A 17,208-nucleotide genomic window follows, 5' to 3' on the forward strand; every position below is an offset into this window, starting at 1 on the left:
CAGTTAAGGAGATACTGAAGCATTTAAAACAATATCCAAATGTGCAGAATTGTCAGACTAGGTACAGGACAAGCATGCTGCAGGTGAATATTGGTTCTCACAGCATGATGGACTTTGCTAAAAGGACCCTTTTCACATAGGCCTCAGGACAGTTTCAGAGATGCCACCAGAGAGCAGCAGTATCCCATGAGAAAAAGAAAGAAGGCAGTGAAGCTGTGCCGTGGGACTTCTCTCTGCATTTTACAAAACGCATTAAGTTTCTAGCAAAGGACATTGCATGAAGACAGCAGCAGCAGAACTAGAGAACAAAGACTGTTGCTCACTGAAGAGGTAAATCGCAGGGCTCAACATGGACTGTTCAAAGCCCAGTGAAGACAATGGTAATTTTCTATTTCTTTCCATCACAGACTAAATTAAAATATTTAATTACAAAACTTGGATGCCTGAAGTTCAGGGCTGTTTCTCTATGCAGCACTTGGACATTTCAGTGATGGGAAACACAAATTCTGGCGTGGAACTACAATCTTAAGATAGAAACAAGGTCAAGAAAAAACAACTTCATTTTAAATCATAGTATGATAATTTTGCTCATCATCTTACACTCATCACTACGTAGACAAACATAGTTTTCAACACAGAAAGTTAAGTACTAATACACATCTTTAAGAGCCATTCACTTAGAAGTGACTACCTTCCACCTGCTACAACAGGGACAAGTTACAGCTTCAGCCTCAGACTGCACAGCATAGGTTCATACTTCCCATTTATTAAGTCACATATTATTTCTATTAAAAGCCTCTTATGCCACTTTACCTAAATTGCCCTAAACACAAAAAGAGCCCATATTTACTGATTACTCATCTTCCCCCCTCCCCACCCCACCCCCTTTGCCAGAGACCTAGGATGGCAGGTGACTTCAACTTATTGTGGTAACTTGTGTTTTATCACTCCACCCAATTTGCCTGGCATACCAAATAAAACAGCTGGAAAACTACTGAACAGTTTGTGTCAACTAGCACAGAAACTGAGTGTTCAGCCTCATATGATGCCAGTAGCATCCCACATCCTTAGTGCTCATAGATTTCATTCTTAGTGGAGAACATTTGGGGAAAACAGGGATAATATTTAGTTTATAACATATAAAGCAGACAGACCAATACAAAATCTACTGTATGGATTTCTGTAGACAGTAAAACATCTTTATTTCAGAAAGCTGTATTTGTACTTCAAATGTTAATTGATCTGAAGCATTACAATTAGTTCTACACTTATGACAGGTCTACACTACAGTAATTTATTACTATGACTTATCATAGCTTACTCTAGAACCAACCTGTTTTAGACTCCATTTCTGCAGCTCTTTCTTCCACTTTAGTAGGAGCTGATTCTGGTGACGCTGTTACTGTAAGAAGTCAAGTAACAAGTTCTTTTATTGACTTTCAATTTCTGCACCAACAAAAGTTCTAGACAAATGTTAAAATGTTAAATTAGGATCTTACAGAGTGGCAAGTTCTTCAGGAAATGCACCTTCTCTTAAGGTGCTTGCCACATTTCCCAGATATTTTAATCTCAACTCTTATACAGTTCTGAACCAAAGAGAAGTTATTGATTTTATCAAACAGAAGAATTGCAAAAGGACAATACAAATCTTTCTCTAAAATTCTTCTTTTCAGATCATTTCCTATTAAACCTGCTCAGATACATAGCAGCTGATCTTTCATACCTACCCCACGCTATCCAATTAACACAAACACAATTGCTATAGTTAACCTAACTAAAATTAGTTCAGTATTTTCTGATCTGCATTCCCTAAACATGCCTAGTTTCTCACACTACATGAGCCAATCTCATAAAGCAGCATTACCACTCCTTACAATCTGAAGATGTTTAGCACCCATGTTTTCACTTCAAGTTCTTATCTCACAAGGCGGTATTTCTTTAAAGTTCAGCCAAATTGCCATACTTTCTGCTGCCTCTCAATTAAACAGCATAAAATATTACCAGTCTCATTACTGCTTTCACTTTGATCTTCTGGTGCTCTAGAGGGTGGTGAGGGTGCTTTGCGCTTCATCCTCCGTAGAGAGGAGTTCATGGAAACAGTGTCACTGAGCGGCAGAGAACCCTTCCGTACTAATCCTGGAGGGGCCTAAGAAGGAAGACAGGGAGGAAAAAGATTATTAGCAATCAAAGAAAAAACAGCAAAATAGCTCTAATAATTATTCTCCAAAAGCATTTATAATATACATTTGGGAAACAGAGAATATATACCTATTACCAGATGTATTACGTTTCTCATCTTAATTCCTCTGAGGAGCAGTTTTCCAAAAAAAGCATTTTCTAGAGTAATTGAATATATTCACAGAGGTACAAGATACAGCAGTAAAAGAAAAAACAGTTGTTACATAGAGTATAAAGGAGAATTTGAATTCTTCTATGCCCGAAGGCTATTCTACAAAATTCTTTTCTAAGATTAGCTAAAAGTCATTGTGGAAAGAAGCTTCAACTACACTTCACTGCAATAACTTGACACAATATGTCCTTCTCCATTCCTCCAACAACAGCTCGGATTGGGCCGTGTACTTATTAGGATTTTGTTTCTCTACTTGAACTATTTGAACTTTTATAGAAATGTTCTGAATGTCGGTTTTCAAAATTTATCTTAGAAAGTACAAGTGGTCTTATAATACTAATGTTAAATTGTAATCATGCCCTCATTATTGCAGCAGAAGACCAAAACAGTGTTCTTAATGCACAAATAATAACCATTTAAAAAAGGACAAAGGCTACCTACTAAAAGACTTCATAGTTTTATGATACAGCAGAATAATTGTTTTAAATTGCTTTTAAAATACATTCTGTCTCAAAAAAAAAAATATTCGCCTGCCACTCCAAAACGCAGCTTGCCTTGTGCTGAAAAAAAACCCTTCTATTTCCACATCTATTAGAATGATAACATTCAGGATCCCAGCAACAAAGAAGTGTATTTTGGCATTAGACACAGCTGCCTATTTCTGTAGTTAGTCTGACTCCTGTCACTTGTCTACTCGACAAGATAATAAAACACAGCAGCAACATTCATTTCTCACTAGAAGGATCCACACAGCAACTGGATGTGGGGTCATCTTCAGAGAACTTCTTGGTGCTTCACTTAACGAGCCCACTTGACAAGGCAGGATATTGAGGAACAGAGATGGCATAAATACACCTACAAATATTTGCTTTCAAAAAAACCAACCAAACAAATCACTGACAGCAGAACTGTTGACCATGTCAATATCCATGGAAAAAGATGCTTATCACTTAGAAAGCTACCACTGAACAAGTACAAATCCTACAGTAAGTGGGATATTAAAGACCAAGAGCTAGAGTATTTGGTTGTACACAATCAAAACTGTAAGGAAAAGTACACACAACAAAAATACTGGCACAAGATGTCTCTAAAGCAGTATTTGGCAGCTCCTCTTGAATCTTAACAGAATGCCTGAATGAACAGACTGGGACAGTGAAAATCACCCTCTGAGCTACCCTGGGCATATTTGGTCATCTTGTTTGTCCCACCTTAATGTTGGTTATGACAGATCCCTCTGATACTTTACTGTACGGAGCAACACAGTCCGAAATGTTCACACAATTTTCCGCATCACTTCAATGCCAAAGCAAGGAACTCCAACCTTGTACAGCAAGGCAAGACTTGGGGTTTTAAGGCAGAAAAATAAAGCACGAGGTGAACCGTTCTTTTAAGAGCGGCAGATATGGACGTAGCACTCTGCACTTCATTAAAAACACTTGCATGCTGGAATAGTTTTTAAACAAGTCAGTTTCTAGATTAAAATGTCACACAACAAAAATCACTTCTGCACTCTTATAGTTCTTTATTCACAGTTCACAAACAGTTCTACAGGAAAATGAACAAATAGCATTCAGCATCTGAATTTATGCAGGAGGGGGTGTCAAATATGGTATTATTTCCCCAAATGAGACTTTTTTTTTTTTTTACTGTGAAATGATTTTCCTGCTTTCTGCTGGGCAGTTCTATTTTTCAACTCCTTGGTAGCTGCAGCCCTTCCGTTCTGCACAAAGACACTGTCTCTCTGTTTGAAGGTCTGCGCCCTCATCTGCTTCACACAGGCTCCCTCAGCTGACTTGGCTGGCAGAGTTTTCTGCGCATACTCGCTCAGCTAAACAGATGTCACCAGAGTTCCCTCCTGCACAGAAAGAGTATGTGTGTAGGGGGGAAATAATGTTCTCTGCATAAGAGCACAAATGCTACCAGAAGATTTTTATAAGCCTTTCTACTGCCCTTTGCATCCAAAGAAACAAGCGATTTGCAAAGAGAGATTTCGAGAAAGTACTAAATGTTCCAGTTAAGGTTCAAGTGTTGAACAGATTTTCTCAGGAATTATTCAACATATGAATATTAAGAGCTTTCAAATCCTAACAAAGGCTGCAATGTGAAAATAGTACTTTAAACAGATGGAAAAAAATGTTATTAAGATGTATCTGACAAAGTTTTAGAATATACATCTGGGTGTTCATGTGTCATACCAACTGCCAATAGCTACCAATGCTTTATCAGTTACACTTTAAATTTTAGTCACATTAGAATAACTAAAGTAATTAGCTATTCTTGTGCAGAAACACCAGTGAACTCTCATAAGTTCTGCAATATACAGAGTTCCAATTTTTAATTCTGTACACCTTTCTCATCCTTGAACAAGCCAGGGTGGTTATGAAGCTTTTTAGCCTCAAATGTGTACAGACAAATTTGGCATAAAACTGTCTGCCATCCCCAGCAGAGGCCAACGCTTCCCGAATTCCACCCTCTGTCAGCAGTGGCAGACACGGTGCCTGCCTCCTTTTATCCTTTCAAAAAGCACAGGAAATGGAATGAAGGGGCAGTAACTTTGCAGCTGGAACAGGAATCAAACCAAAAAATTGGCTTGGGGAAGAACACAGCGGTAGCAGAGCAGTGCAGTGTGCAGGAATACCTCACACCAAGAGTCACTGCACACACATTTTCATACCATCAGTGCCTCCCTCTTTTGCTCCATAGATAACTAGGTCTAACAGAAGACACACAGGTGACCAGGATGTCAAAGCACATGGCTAGCCATATTGCTAGCATTTCTGTTGTAGCAGGCAAAGGTATGTCCAAGGAGCAACAGGGGAAAAAACAGTATTTACTCTTACGATGACTAACGCACTCAATTGCTGTTACATGACTTCAGCTTCCCAAAATACTGAAACTCAGTTGAAGTGCTAAGTTTATATACACATACACACATACCCCCCCACTCTGACTCAGTGGAAAAAAAAAGGACACACAGGATGTATTTGGAGAAACTCAGCTGGTGTTATTCTGTCCAAACACCTGGTATTACTAGTCTCTCCTATGATTCATCTAGGACCTTGCTGGTACAGAAGTAAATACAATAAAGGGACAGGGTTATGCATTTGGTATACTGAAAGGTAGATGCAATGTCCACCACCCATTCTGAGTCATATCAGAATCCTAAATACCTCCATGAAAACACCAGCAAAAGCAAACGGGTAGTCCTGAGCACTGTCTTCCCCCAGGTAACAAGAGCTCCATTCAAGACCTCCCTGCCATTCGTAGCACTCACTGCATCACTGCTTAACTTCTCTTTTAAAAGGCTCACCATCAAGTTTTGGGCAATGCACCTCTGGTGTAATGTCTAGTTCTAGTTTATGTATGCCCCTTTACAGTAACTGAGAACAGTGTAAAGAGACACCCATTCATAGAATAAGATGAAGATATGACAGTCTAGTTTGGACACAATCAAACACTTTTGGACATAATCAAACACTTTTCTTTAAAAAAAAAAAAAAATTCCTTTAAAGAAGTGTTATTACCAGAAAATTGCATTATGCACTTTTATGAAAGCTGTGAAGATACACACACTGCATTATAAAACTGCACTTCGCAGAAACCCTTGAGAGTCCTCTCTACTTGCTAGTTCTAAACATACTTCTGGCAAGACCCATCTTAGCCAAAATTAGAACTGACAGATAAGAGAGGGATTTCAATACTGGAGACTAACATGCTCATTTCCAATCTGATTTAACAGAAAGTTACTGGACAAACATTAATTATTTAAACTTATTGGTCATCTTCCGAGTCTCATACAGAATAAACAAATTGTTCGATGTAATAACTTGTAAATCTACCCTCACATCCCTTGTACTATTTGCTCCCCTAAAAATAGTAATGTATCTGCAAAATCTAGTTCTATAACCGCTCTGAAATTGAGGCAGAAAAAATTCCAACCCTCATACCAGAATGTAGCTGCTCATATAAAGAGAAAACAGCTTCTTTTTCAAGGGAAAAGACGTGAAGAAGCTGTAGGAGGTAAACATTAAAACCCTTTTTCATACTGTGAGAAGTTGGACTACAATACACTGTGAATCTGAAGAAAGACAACAGTGAGAACACTGTTCCCTTAAAGTTGGCTCATTTCACTGCTGTCTGATGTTACTACTTTGGCATGTTTCTATCAAAACCAGGCAAACAGTTTATCCAAGCAAAACCGACATTGCACTTTGTCTTCCTTGAGACTATTACAAGAGAGATTTGTCCATAATTAGGATATACTTTTTCCCCTCTCCTAAATTTTGTAAATTAACCTAATTGCACAGTGCAGTAACAGTGAAACTCCCAGACACACTAAATATCCCAATATTTATGGTGAGTAAACAAAAAAAAAGACTTCAAATTAAACACCTTTTCAACAGTGGAGGGAAAAGAAAACAAATTCTTACATTGTTTACAATGAAATAATTGCCATCTGTTGTCACCGTCGTACCTGCTGCACTGCTGAGAACTGACTTGAATTAAATGGGTTGAGACCATAAATACACAGGATACAGATGCTGTGCAACCAAATAAAATGGACTGTATCCTACACTGATTATATGTTTCATTCAAAATTCTGTATATTTAGGTGTCAATTCTTGGAATAACAACTGATTCTTACTCCATATATATAAGCAGAGTCCAATTTCCTTTATAAAGTTGCAAATCCTCTAAATGACATTTTTATTTAAATGAAATTATTTTACATTGTCCCGCTCCGAACACCTTATGTTTTTAAAGGAACTGTCCTTTATTTTACAGTTACATGAAACCAGAAATGTCAATACTGGATATACCTTTTTATTTATTTAAAGGCTTCAGAGGAAGCTCTGAGAAACAAGCTTCCAAATTCCCTTTCCAGAATTACTCAAGCAGTGCTTGATCTCACAGTGATAACAAGGATTTGTAGGGCTTCTGTTATCGATGGAGCCCTATTATGTTTTTTGTGTTCTCCTAATTATATGCATGCAGTTTTAATTAACCCATGTGAAACAGAAAATTAAGTTGGAAGGGTCCTTTGGAGATCATTTGGTCCAACCAAGGTCTTCAATTAGGTTATTGCAGGGGCTGGTCAAGACACAGCTTGAATATTCCCAGTGGGGAAGCTTCTACCACTTCTCTTCAGCAACCTATGCCAATGTTCAATTGTTCTCACACTGACTAGTTCTCTTTTCTTTATCTGAATGGAATTTCCTCTGAAGCTACTGGTACCCGTTGGTCCTTATCCTGCCACCGTGCATCCCTGTGAAGAATATACGTCTACTTACCCTGTAACACCTTCTAGGTGTCAGAAGAATGTGATTATACCCCAACTGACCCTTCTTTTAGCTGGAACACTTATCTTCCCCAACCTTTAAACATCATGGTGGCTCTCCACTGGACTCGTCTGCTTTTTATCTCTATCTTGAACTGCAGGAACCAAATCTGGACGTAGTAGTATAGATGTGGCCTAAAAAGTACTGAGTACTCTGGATTCAAGGTGGATCACATCACCAGCCCCCAGTCTGTACTGGTGCTTGGGATTACTCCATTCTAAATACAGAATTTCAGAGGCATCTTTTTAAAATCTCATGCAGTTCCAGGCTGTCACAGTCAACAGCGGCCCTTCTGGTGTACCTACCTCTTCAAAGTTCAGTGTAAACTCCAAGTTTGCCAGGGGCACATTAAATTCCATAGTCTAGGTTATTTATAAAAATACTAACTGTATTGGCCATACTACCAACTCCTCTGGAACTTCACCTGACAACCAGTCTGGCTTTGAACTATTAACAACCACCCTATGTACTGTTTTACCAGTTTTTGTCCTACCTTTGGGTTCACCTGTCTAGTCCATACTTTAATAGCCTTTCAACAAAAAAAACTTGTGGTAGACTATGACAAAAATCTTGCTAAAATAAAGGTAGATGACCACATCCTTGGACTTGCCACTAAGTTACAAAAGCCCTTCTTGTTATTCTCGACATCCCCTGCCACTTTGAGCTCCAGGCTTGCCGTTGCATTCCCAACTGTATCTCTGTATTTCTTTTGGGGAATTTCTCTGCTCCCTTTCCATCCTTCACACATGTATTGTTGCGCTTGAACTTTCTCAGTAGCACATCTAAATGGGACTGTTGGGTTTTATGGCTACTCTTTTTCCCACTTCAGGGAAAGAACCACTCGTGCTGCAGGAAGGCTGTCTCCAAAAATATCTCAGCACTCCTCCATAGAGTAGATTTATCATTCAAGAAACTATCTCCTAGGATCCCTCCAAAGAGGCCCCCAATGAAGTCGAGCAGTATGTATTATGCGGTCTAAATTAATTCATTAGATGATATTTACTGGAAGAATATATTAAAAATACCCAATATTTTACATTCATGAAATTAAAAGCATAAATATTTGCCTATATTTAAGCCCCAAGCTCTGTATTATGATAAACCACTGCATGACCAAATCAGAGTGAAACAGAAGTCATCATAAAAAACACATCAAAGGCTTCACAGTTCTAAGGGAGCTGTACAAAGTAGAATATAAATCCAAATACAAAATAGAAAATACACACAAAAATGTAACTTCATCTGGATTTCTGTCCTTTGTCAGCTATTCAACTTCAGTCAAATAACTTTAGATGAATACGAAATGTCAGAACAAAATAATAAATCTAAGCAATTTTGTTGAGTGACAGAGCCTAGCCCAGCAGTCATACATTACTGTTAGACACAATAGGATATTAATCATTTAAAGCATGTTGACATTAATAAATTATTTTTTAGAATTTTGAGTTCAACTAAAAGACAAACATGATGAGGTAAAAAAAACAACATGTTTTTTTCCCTAAAAAGTTCCTTTTATTACAATACAGAAATAAACCTTTGTCTTCTTCAAATGACAAAGCTTTTCAGCAGGACACAATACACAAATTCAGAACTTCTGTTAAACAGTGCTCTCTTGTGGTTCTATGCATCAATGAAAGATTAAATCATTGTATAAAAATAAAGGATCTCACAGCTTTAAATTTCCTGTCTCCGACTGCAACTACAATAAAACCTTACTTCAAATCGCACAAGGATGTTAAGACTGCTTCCCAAGATACCTACCTTTTTCTTGTAACGCAATGTAGAGAAGAAGCTTTTCTTTACCACATGTAACTAACCACATTAAAAATTACTGGAAATATCAAAACATCAATTGCTAGATATGATAGACATTTAAACATATAAGCTATTTCTCAAAAAGAACACAAAGGTGCTCACAGTACCAACTTATCTGATAAGTTGGTTTTGCCTATTCCGCACGCAACAGCTACTTTGGATACAGGACAAAATTTGACAGGAACCCATCTTTCAATTTTTGTAGTTATTGTCAAATTTTTTAAAAGGATGTACTGTTCTTTTATCTCCTACTTACTTCAAGCCTCAGCAGGTATTAGCAGGGTTATCATGATTATTATGTCTAAACTTCGTGATTTAAGAGAAGTGAAGCAAATGTAACTAACCTGCTCGTTCCTACCGAAGCTGTTAGATTTCACAAGATCAGATGCCGGTGTGACCTGGGCTTGTGCAAGTTCCTGGGGAGCACTCCGAGAATTTGGCATAGGCGGCAGAGGAGCTCTCCGTTTCTTTGGCATTTCAGATGGCAGCGTGCTTGAATCATACTGCTTGCTAACAGTGTTAGATCTCGTGATAAATGTTGGCCTTGGCTTGCTCATCAACGGTGTTGCTGGGGCACTGGCAGCCTTGGGGTGTGGGGAAAGGAAAAAAAAAAGCAAGATAGTTACACTTTCTGGAAATCAACCAACAGTACTGATTGCTCAATATGAACATGATTCTAGAAGATTTGCTTATAGAAAGTTACATCTTACTTGTTCTTTTTTCTTCTTGCTTCGCTGGAAAAAGCTGAAAAATCCTTTATTTTCTTTCTCCTTCAAAACGTCTATGTTTTCAGATTGGTAGGAGTCTAGAAGAGAGAACAATACTTCTAGATATTATTTACAGCACAGATTATTTTTCCTGAATTCTTATTTCACTGTCTGTCATAAGCCTCCTAGAAGGGTAAACAAACACATCATAAATCACCTATTTTAATAGCTTTTCTAAACACTGCAAAATGAGCAGGTTTCCTACCATACATGTTCTTCCTGTCTTTTTCAGAACTTGGAATAGATGAGTTTCAGTTGCTATCAATACCCCCAGCACTTAATCCAGCCCATCTCACTTTTCCCATGTTATGATTCACATCACAGAGGCTGTATAAAAAGTGGGGGGGTGGGGGGGGTAGGGGTGGGGGCAGGAAGGAGTCTCCTCTCTAGGCCCCAATTCCTAACAGTTCAAATTCATGGCAAAAGGTGAAGTGGGACACGTCAATCACAAGCCTGCATATGGCGACAGGACCGTGAATAAAGATCACTGAAATACCTGCCAGGTGCTGCACACATAACTGCACAGCAGTTGTATTAAAGATAGTTCATTCTACTATCTTGTAGAATTTATCCTCATTCACACAGAGGAATTGTAAATCTGAAAGTTGACTCTAAGTTTTTACTAAATTGGACTTTGTTAAAGAAGTCCCATTGAACACCAATGCAGTAAGCAACAGAAATCAGTGAGGCCACTATGAGCTCTTAGTACAACTATCAAATTTACAGTCACACTGACATTAACCAATCAATCTAGGGTAAAACTATACAGAAATACTTTATCTATAGCTGCATATATCCACTTCTGTATTATCTTTTAAAATATGCATTTATGATAGGACAGAGATAATTACTCATGTGACAGTTAAGCAGATGTTATAATAGGAGCGGATGGCAATGTCACTTAGGTGCTACAGTTTCACCGCCTGTTTCAGGAAATCGTACCTTGCAAAGACGGTAAACTTAAATCAACTGGTGATGTGGCTACAGAAAGACAAAAAGAGAGACAGAAAACGTGAATCTGGATCAAGGATGCAGGTGTAAGTTACAAACACAGAAAGCCTTCAACATTAAGAAAAAGTAACTGGGTACTACCCTGAAGTTAAAGGCTGCGTATCTTTATAAGAATCTGAGCGTGAAAACATGCGAGACAGACTGCAACCTTGTAAATAAGGAGTCACGGTCCACTTACGTTTGTTAAGGAAAGAAGAAAACTAGTATATACAGTTAAAATGTAACCTTGAGTTTAGATTCTATTAACGAAAGGTACACCTCACCATTTACTTTTGTGAAGAAAGCTGAAAAATCAGAGTTTTGAAGTTGTCTGCAAAATTGAAATGCTGAACTACTGTGTGTCAAGAGAACTGAAGCATATCTAAACTTCCTAGTGGTGCACTGCCTTGTGGAGAGTGTATATGCCCTTGTATCCTCTCCTAAGCATTTGCGGCTGTTGATACAACTGAAGCACACGTCATACAGTGCAAAAGGCAGCTCTGCCAGTCTGTAAAATGAAAGTAGCCAGACAGCAAACAAGACAATGCACTATGGGTACATGTAGTCCAAGTAACATATTTAGACAAATAAAAATACATTGCTTTCCAGTGAAGAGAAAGACATTTCGTTTGTGTCTTCTCCGGGAGGAAAAGGACATATTTTTTAAATCTGTTGTTCTCCTGTTCTTCAAGATGGCTGGCCTTTGGGAAGTAGGTGAGAGAACTCTTGAAACTGTAACCACCAGAGGATAAGGTCATCTTTTTTAGGTAGAAGAGCAGAGAGCAGGGAAAAGACACAGAGAAAAATCACAGCCACACCCACTCGCTCAAGTTTTACAGCTGAAAGAAAAACAAGCAAACAGAACGGTGATCAAGCACAGGAATGAGCCAGTATTACTACATTCGACAGTTAGGTAAAACTTCCTGTGAGAAATCTCTGAAACAGAACAAACCCCACTGTATAGTGTTTTTAATCACAGCACAATAAACCCTTCATGAAAAAGACAGGCTTAAAGCTGAAGTTCAGACCAGGCATAGGAATGTCAGTACACACATAAGTTAGTTCATAGTGTACCTGTTGGGCCACGATTAAAAAGAGAATTATTCCTTCACAATCTACAGCATTAGCAAACAGCAGTAAGAATCATAAACACCATCAGAATATTGTAACACTTAAAATTTTGACTACTTTACAAACAGAACTAAATTTCTCTCATGTTTCTCTTCTTTTCATCTCATTGTGGTTCTATGCCTTTTCTATGAGCCAGGGGAAATAACAATGTTGGTTGTCTTTTGGGGGAAGGGGTGGGGGAAGAAAAGGAACGGATTGCTTTCAAGTGATGTAGTATGTAGCCACTTTTGTTGGTACCTAACACTTTGTTAGAAAATAAAACATTTACATAGCACTTCTCAAATGTACAGATAAACTTGTCCCAGTTTCAATTTTGTGGAAGGCTAGAAATTAATTTCTTAAGTAAAGACCCCAGGAAAATGTATACATTATTGAAATACTAAGCAATTACCTTTCTTTTAACTGCAATTTAGAAAAGTTATCTTACCTCGACTGATATCCATGGCATATAATTCTCTTAGTCCCAGGTCATTAAGAGATTTTGTCATATCAAGGGGTTCTTGAGATTGGTAATTCTTCAACAGTAGAGTATGTGAAGGATCAAACTCGCATTTGCTACAGATAATTGGTATGAGTTCTTGAAGCGGTGAATGTGGGCTAACTCTTACTACCGTCTTCTGTGCCTTCTTGTAGTTTATCACTACCCTCACTGTTTGCTAAAGAGAAGAAAGTTCCAATAAACACCAGCACAAATTCTGAAACAACTGGCACTTTTCCTAACAGCCTTACAGCAATCGCAGTTATAAAGTTATGGCCAACTTCACCAACACTATAGATTCAGTAACATTACAAGAGAAAGTACAGACTAATTTGTGATTCCTTCCCACTCCAGAAGAGATGACATCAAACAGTTCCCTCCACGCTTCACCTACCCAGCAGGGTACACGCCTGGAGGGAGATGCCCTGCTAGGTTACGCTAGGCAGCTGTAGAAGTCAGCCAATGAGCCACGAGTCTGTGCGTGTGCCCACATGCATGTAGGATGAAGGTAAAAGGGCAGCAGCATTGCTCCCCTGGCTTCAGATCAATTAGGAAACAGTATTTTTTTATACAGCATACAAGGCAGGAGGAAAGATTTAGGTAACAACCAGAAGTTTAGTACTTCTAAAAGCTCCTGCCTTCCTAAAGGTCTATAAAAGAGTAGAGTAATAACAAAAAAGTATGGTATGTATTAAAAGAAAATGAACATACAATCAGTAGGACATATATATCACAGTATGACAGATGGTGTGAGTTGTTGATTTTCCGTTTGTGGAAGGCTGTATTCAGCCACACTTCATCTGCAGAAGTTGTCAAAAGGACAGTAAGGCGTGGGATTTCAAACAACATTGTAATGTTTCCTTCTTTCGGCAGCAAAGATGTTCGCTGCAATGAGTTAATGTATTTGTAGGAGGAGGTTGTTAGGAACAAGAAATCAAGCATTTCACAGGGGTGCATGGTGAGAAGACGAAAGACAGCAGGAAAAGCTGAAACAAGAAGCTGAGCTTCCTATCCAACTTGTTGAATACAACACTGATTCTAATTTCTCAACGTGCTTTGATTTTAATTCTTACCTCTGGTATAACCGGAGCAGGTTTCTTCTTATCCATTTGTTTTGGCTTTAAAATCACCTTTTCCACTTCAAGCATTCCCACTGGTGTGTTTGGTTTGAATTTAATCTGGCTATTTTCTGCTGATACCAACTCTATGGTATGACTCGATGGATTTAAATGGTACTGTGCACAGAGAAAGATCAGCAAGTCCATCATGGGCTTCCTGTAAAAGAGAAATGGAACTGTCACAACAGATGACAATTAAAAGCAGGGTACGACAAACGCACTGCTAAACATTTAACCCAAGTTATCCTTTCCTTCCCATAAGCAATTATTGCTAGACACCAACTTTAAATATCTTCAACATAAAAAAAGCCAACCCAAAAAACACCGCTAAAAAGAAAACGAAAACAGCTTGCACAAAATATGCCAAGTGCTTGAGCAAAAGAGGGAAATTTTTGCTTGTGTGAAGTGAGGTCAGCAGGGAGATGTGGATTAGCCACCTTCTTTGACATTTAATGGGAACTGTAGCAGTGATGATAAATGCCTGCTATACATTAAGAACAGTTTCCTCCCAAAGCTTGAAATTTTTACATCCATTCTGAGGTTACAAGGAACTTCATTTTCAGAAAGTCTGGGCATGACCCATTTGGAGGAAGTAGGAGAAACAAAGTTCGACGAAATTCCCTTTCTAGAAGGTCTTGCATTCAGGATCCCAAAACAAGAGCAAGAGGGTAAGAAGCTAAATGGCAATGGAATAGTTGAATGCAATTTCTTTAGACACTCCCTGTGATGCAACAGATGTGCTTTTCCCAGTGAATTATGGCAAATGGAATTTTTCATACACAGTCAGTAACTGTATGGCCCTGTTCTCTCAGTGCTCAATGAAGAACATGCGCCACTGTATTAAGATAGGCTGAACATTCCCAGTTGCTACTGCAATTAATTTATTAAAGTTGTACTTTAAATAGAAACATCACATAAGTTTGAATAGACCAAAGGTGAGGACAGTATCCTAACTTTGCACGTACAGCAATGGAATAAGGTTATAGTACTATCAGGTCACTGGAACTGGTTATTCCTCAATAATTTTTGAGAGTTGGGTAATAATCTGTAAGGAGCATTACATTTTGACACCCTCTGCATCTTCCATAGCTACAAACATCACATGCTCTGTCTCACAGGGATATTATGAAAATAATTTAAAAGTCTGTGAAGCAATCAAATGCTATGTTGAAAAGAACATGGATATCTCTAAGAGAAAATTAATACAGGGTTTGGCTGCTATGGCTTTATCAGAAATCTTAAATTCTAGATGTAATCTCATAACAGATGCCAGTATTCTGGCAGTACAGCCAAATGAGGAAATAGATAGCCTATACAGTCATCAAACTAAACAAAATTCTAGATAATGTAAAGATTGTGAATACATGTATTAAGTAGGAAGTTAAAACAGATTTTTCATAAGATACAGTTCTGTAAAAAGAATTAGGAATGATTCATGTTAGAAATTGCTGTGAACACTTCCCCTTCCCCTCTAATTAGCAGAAACAGTTTGAAAGCTGACATGTACAATTACTACAGGCCTGTTCTTTCCCCCCACCCCAGAGGAAAGATTCTGCCTGCTTAAGTGGCAGGAGAATACTTGCCTTGGGAGACAAAAGTAGAAGGAACAATAAAAGCAAAAAAAACCCATACAGAAATAATGCTCCAAGGTGTCAAAAAGCAGCTATCAGATGGTCTGAAGAGGTATAGAAAAACGTAACATACTCCTGTGCCTTCATCTAGCTGATATTTACTAGCCTGAGGAATACCATGAGAAATGCATTGAGCATTCACATAGCTAAACCAGAGAGTTTATTTCAATTCTTCTCTCACACACATCACAATCTGCTCCTGTTAGATGAAAGAAGGAGGAACTACAGTATTGCTTGTACTGCTAACCCATAATAGAACAAGTACCTCCATCTCACCCTAGTAAGGGGAGAGCTGCAAATGCAAATCCTGTCATTGGTGGCAGGGAGGGGGAGCCAGAGAAGACAGCAGAGGCTGCTTCTGTAGTGACCTTTCTGGTTATCAGCTTATCTAATGAGTTACCCATTGCTTTTTTTATGGCACATTTTTATACACTGACCAGCTTTAAAAGCTGCTCTTCCTCTGGCCTCCAGTTACTGGAGAAGGGCAAGAACACTGAAGATGACCAGGACAAGAATTCACAAGCAAAGATCACAGAAAGCCATCTACAGAAATGCACCACCATGACAGGGGCAAGCCCTCATGTTAACTAGAGTCACGAGAAGTGACAGAATGATAAGTGAGAAACATAGCTGCTCACAGACAGGTACATGCAAATTAGTACATGAAAACAGTGATTCACTGCAAATTTGCTTTCCATTAGTACTTCCAGAAATTACTTGCTTGACTGGAAGATGCTAGACTTCAAGTCACCCCCTCCACTGGAGGCCAAGACACCTTTGACAACTGCTTTAGACAGATATCCCTGCAGTGATACAAAAAAACCAATCTTTTTTGTAATCACATCCTCCAAAACTTGTAAAGCTTTTTTTCCTAAAGCCTTCAAAGATGGGAGGTAGAAGTATATGTATGACAGTAAATTTAACTACTTCCATAAATAATACTTAGTACAAGTGCAGGCATCAGCTGCCTCAGAGCCCATCATCAGCTTGCCCTCCTTTATCGAATTTCAGTAAAATCTGCATTTACTACTAGTTTAACTTCATTACATAACTTAGTTTTCTGCAAATCTCTGATCATAAATTTATTAACCTTTTCCTGCACCCCTTCATCCTTCACCTACTTTGCTCTGGTTATTCCTACCTGACCAAATAACACACCAAAAAAAGAAGCTAATAGCAGCCTCTCAGGTTACCACAAGCGACAGTTAAATGAGAACCTTCACCTAGAATGTGTCACACCATAGTATGTTTGAAACCAACAGAAAAAGGTGTCACTTCAAACATGGAATCACTTAAAGGAGGAATGCATCAAGTTTCTGTAACACTCTTCTCCAAAAAGGAGGGCCAGAAACTTGCTACTTAGCAGAGACTTGTAAAAGAAACTTTAATGTTCAAACTTCAGGAACAAGGGCTTCCACTCCTGAGACTCACAACAAACACCACTGAACAAGCTGGGGAGGGGGGAAAAGAAGAGTATAAGTGGAAAAAGATGAAAGGAAACTTATACCCAGTTTGCCTTCTTATAGATCTCTGATTCCTTAGGCCTATAGCTCCACGGCCTTTCTAGCAAAAAAATTTACTAATCCTAG

The 17,208-nt window shown here is 38.5% G+C and overlaps 1 protein-coding gene across 1 annotated transcript in view; it reads right to left on the reverse strand.

The window, feature by feature from the left end:
* Window positions 1-17,208, reverse strand: part of COBLL1 (cordon-bleu WH2 repeat protein like 1) — a gene marked incomplete at its 5' end in the record, with an annotated part of 79,960 nt that overhangs the window by 14,851 nt on the left and 47,901 nt on the right. Inside the window, 7 exons of the mRNA XM_084265410.1 lie at window positions 1,334-1,402; window positions 2,002-2,146; window positions 9,849-10,088; window positions 10,215-10,309; window positions 11,214-11,252; window positions 12,820-13,048; window positions 13,944-14,145. Coding sequence (XP_084121536.1) covers window positions 1,334-1,402; window positions 2,002-2,146; window positions 9,849-10,088; window positions 10,215-10,309; window positions 11,214-11,252; window positions 12,820-13,048; window positions 13,944-14,145 — 1,019 coding nt within the window. The remainder of the gene's footprint in view (window positions 1-1,333; window positions 1,403-2,001; window positions 2,147-9,848; window positions 10,089-10,214; window positions 10,310-11,213; window positions 11,253-12,819; window positions 13,049-13,943; window positions 14,146-17,208) is intronic.

Source organism: Gallinula chloropus (genome assembly GCF_964237585.1).
Source record: "Gallinula chloropus genome assembly, chromosome: 5".
NCBI lineage: Eukaryota > Metazoa > Chordata > Aves > Gruiformes > Rallidae > Gallinula > Gallinula chloropus.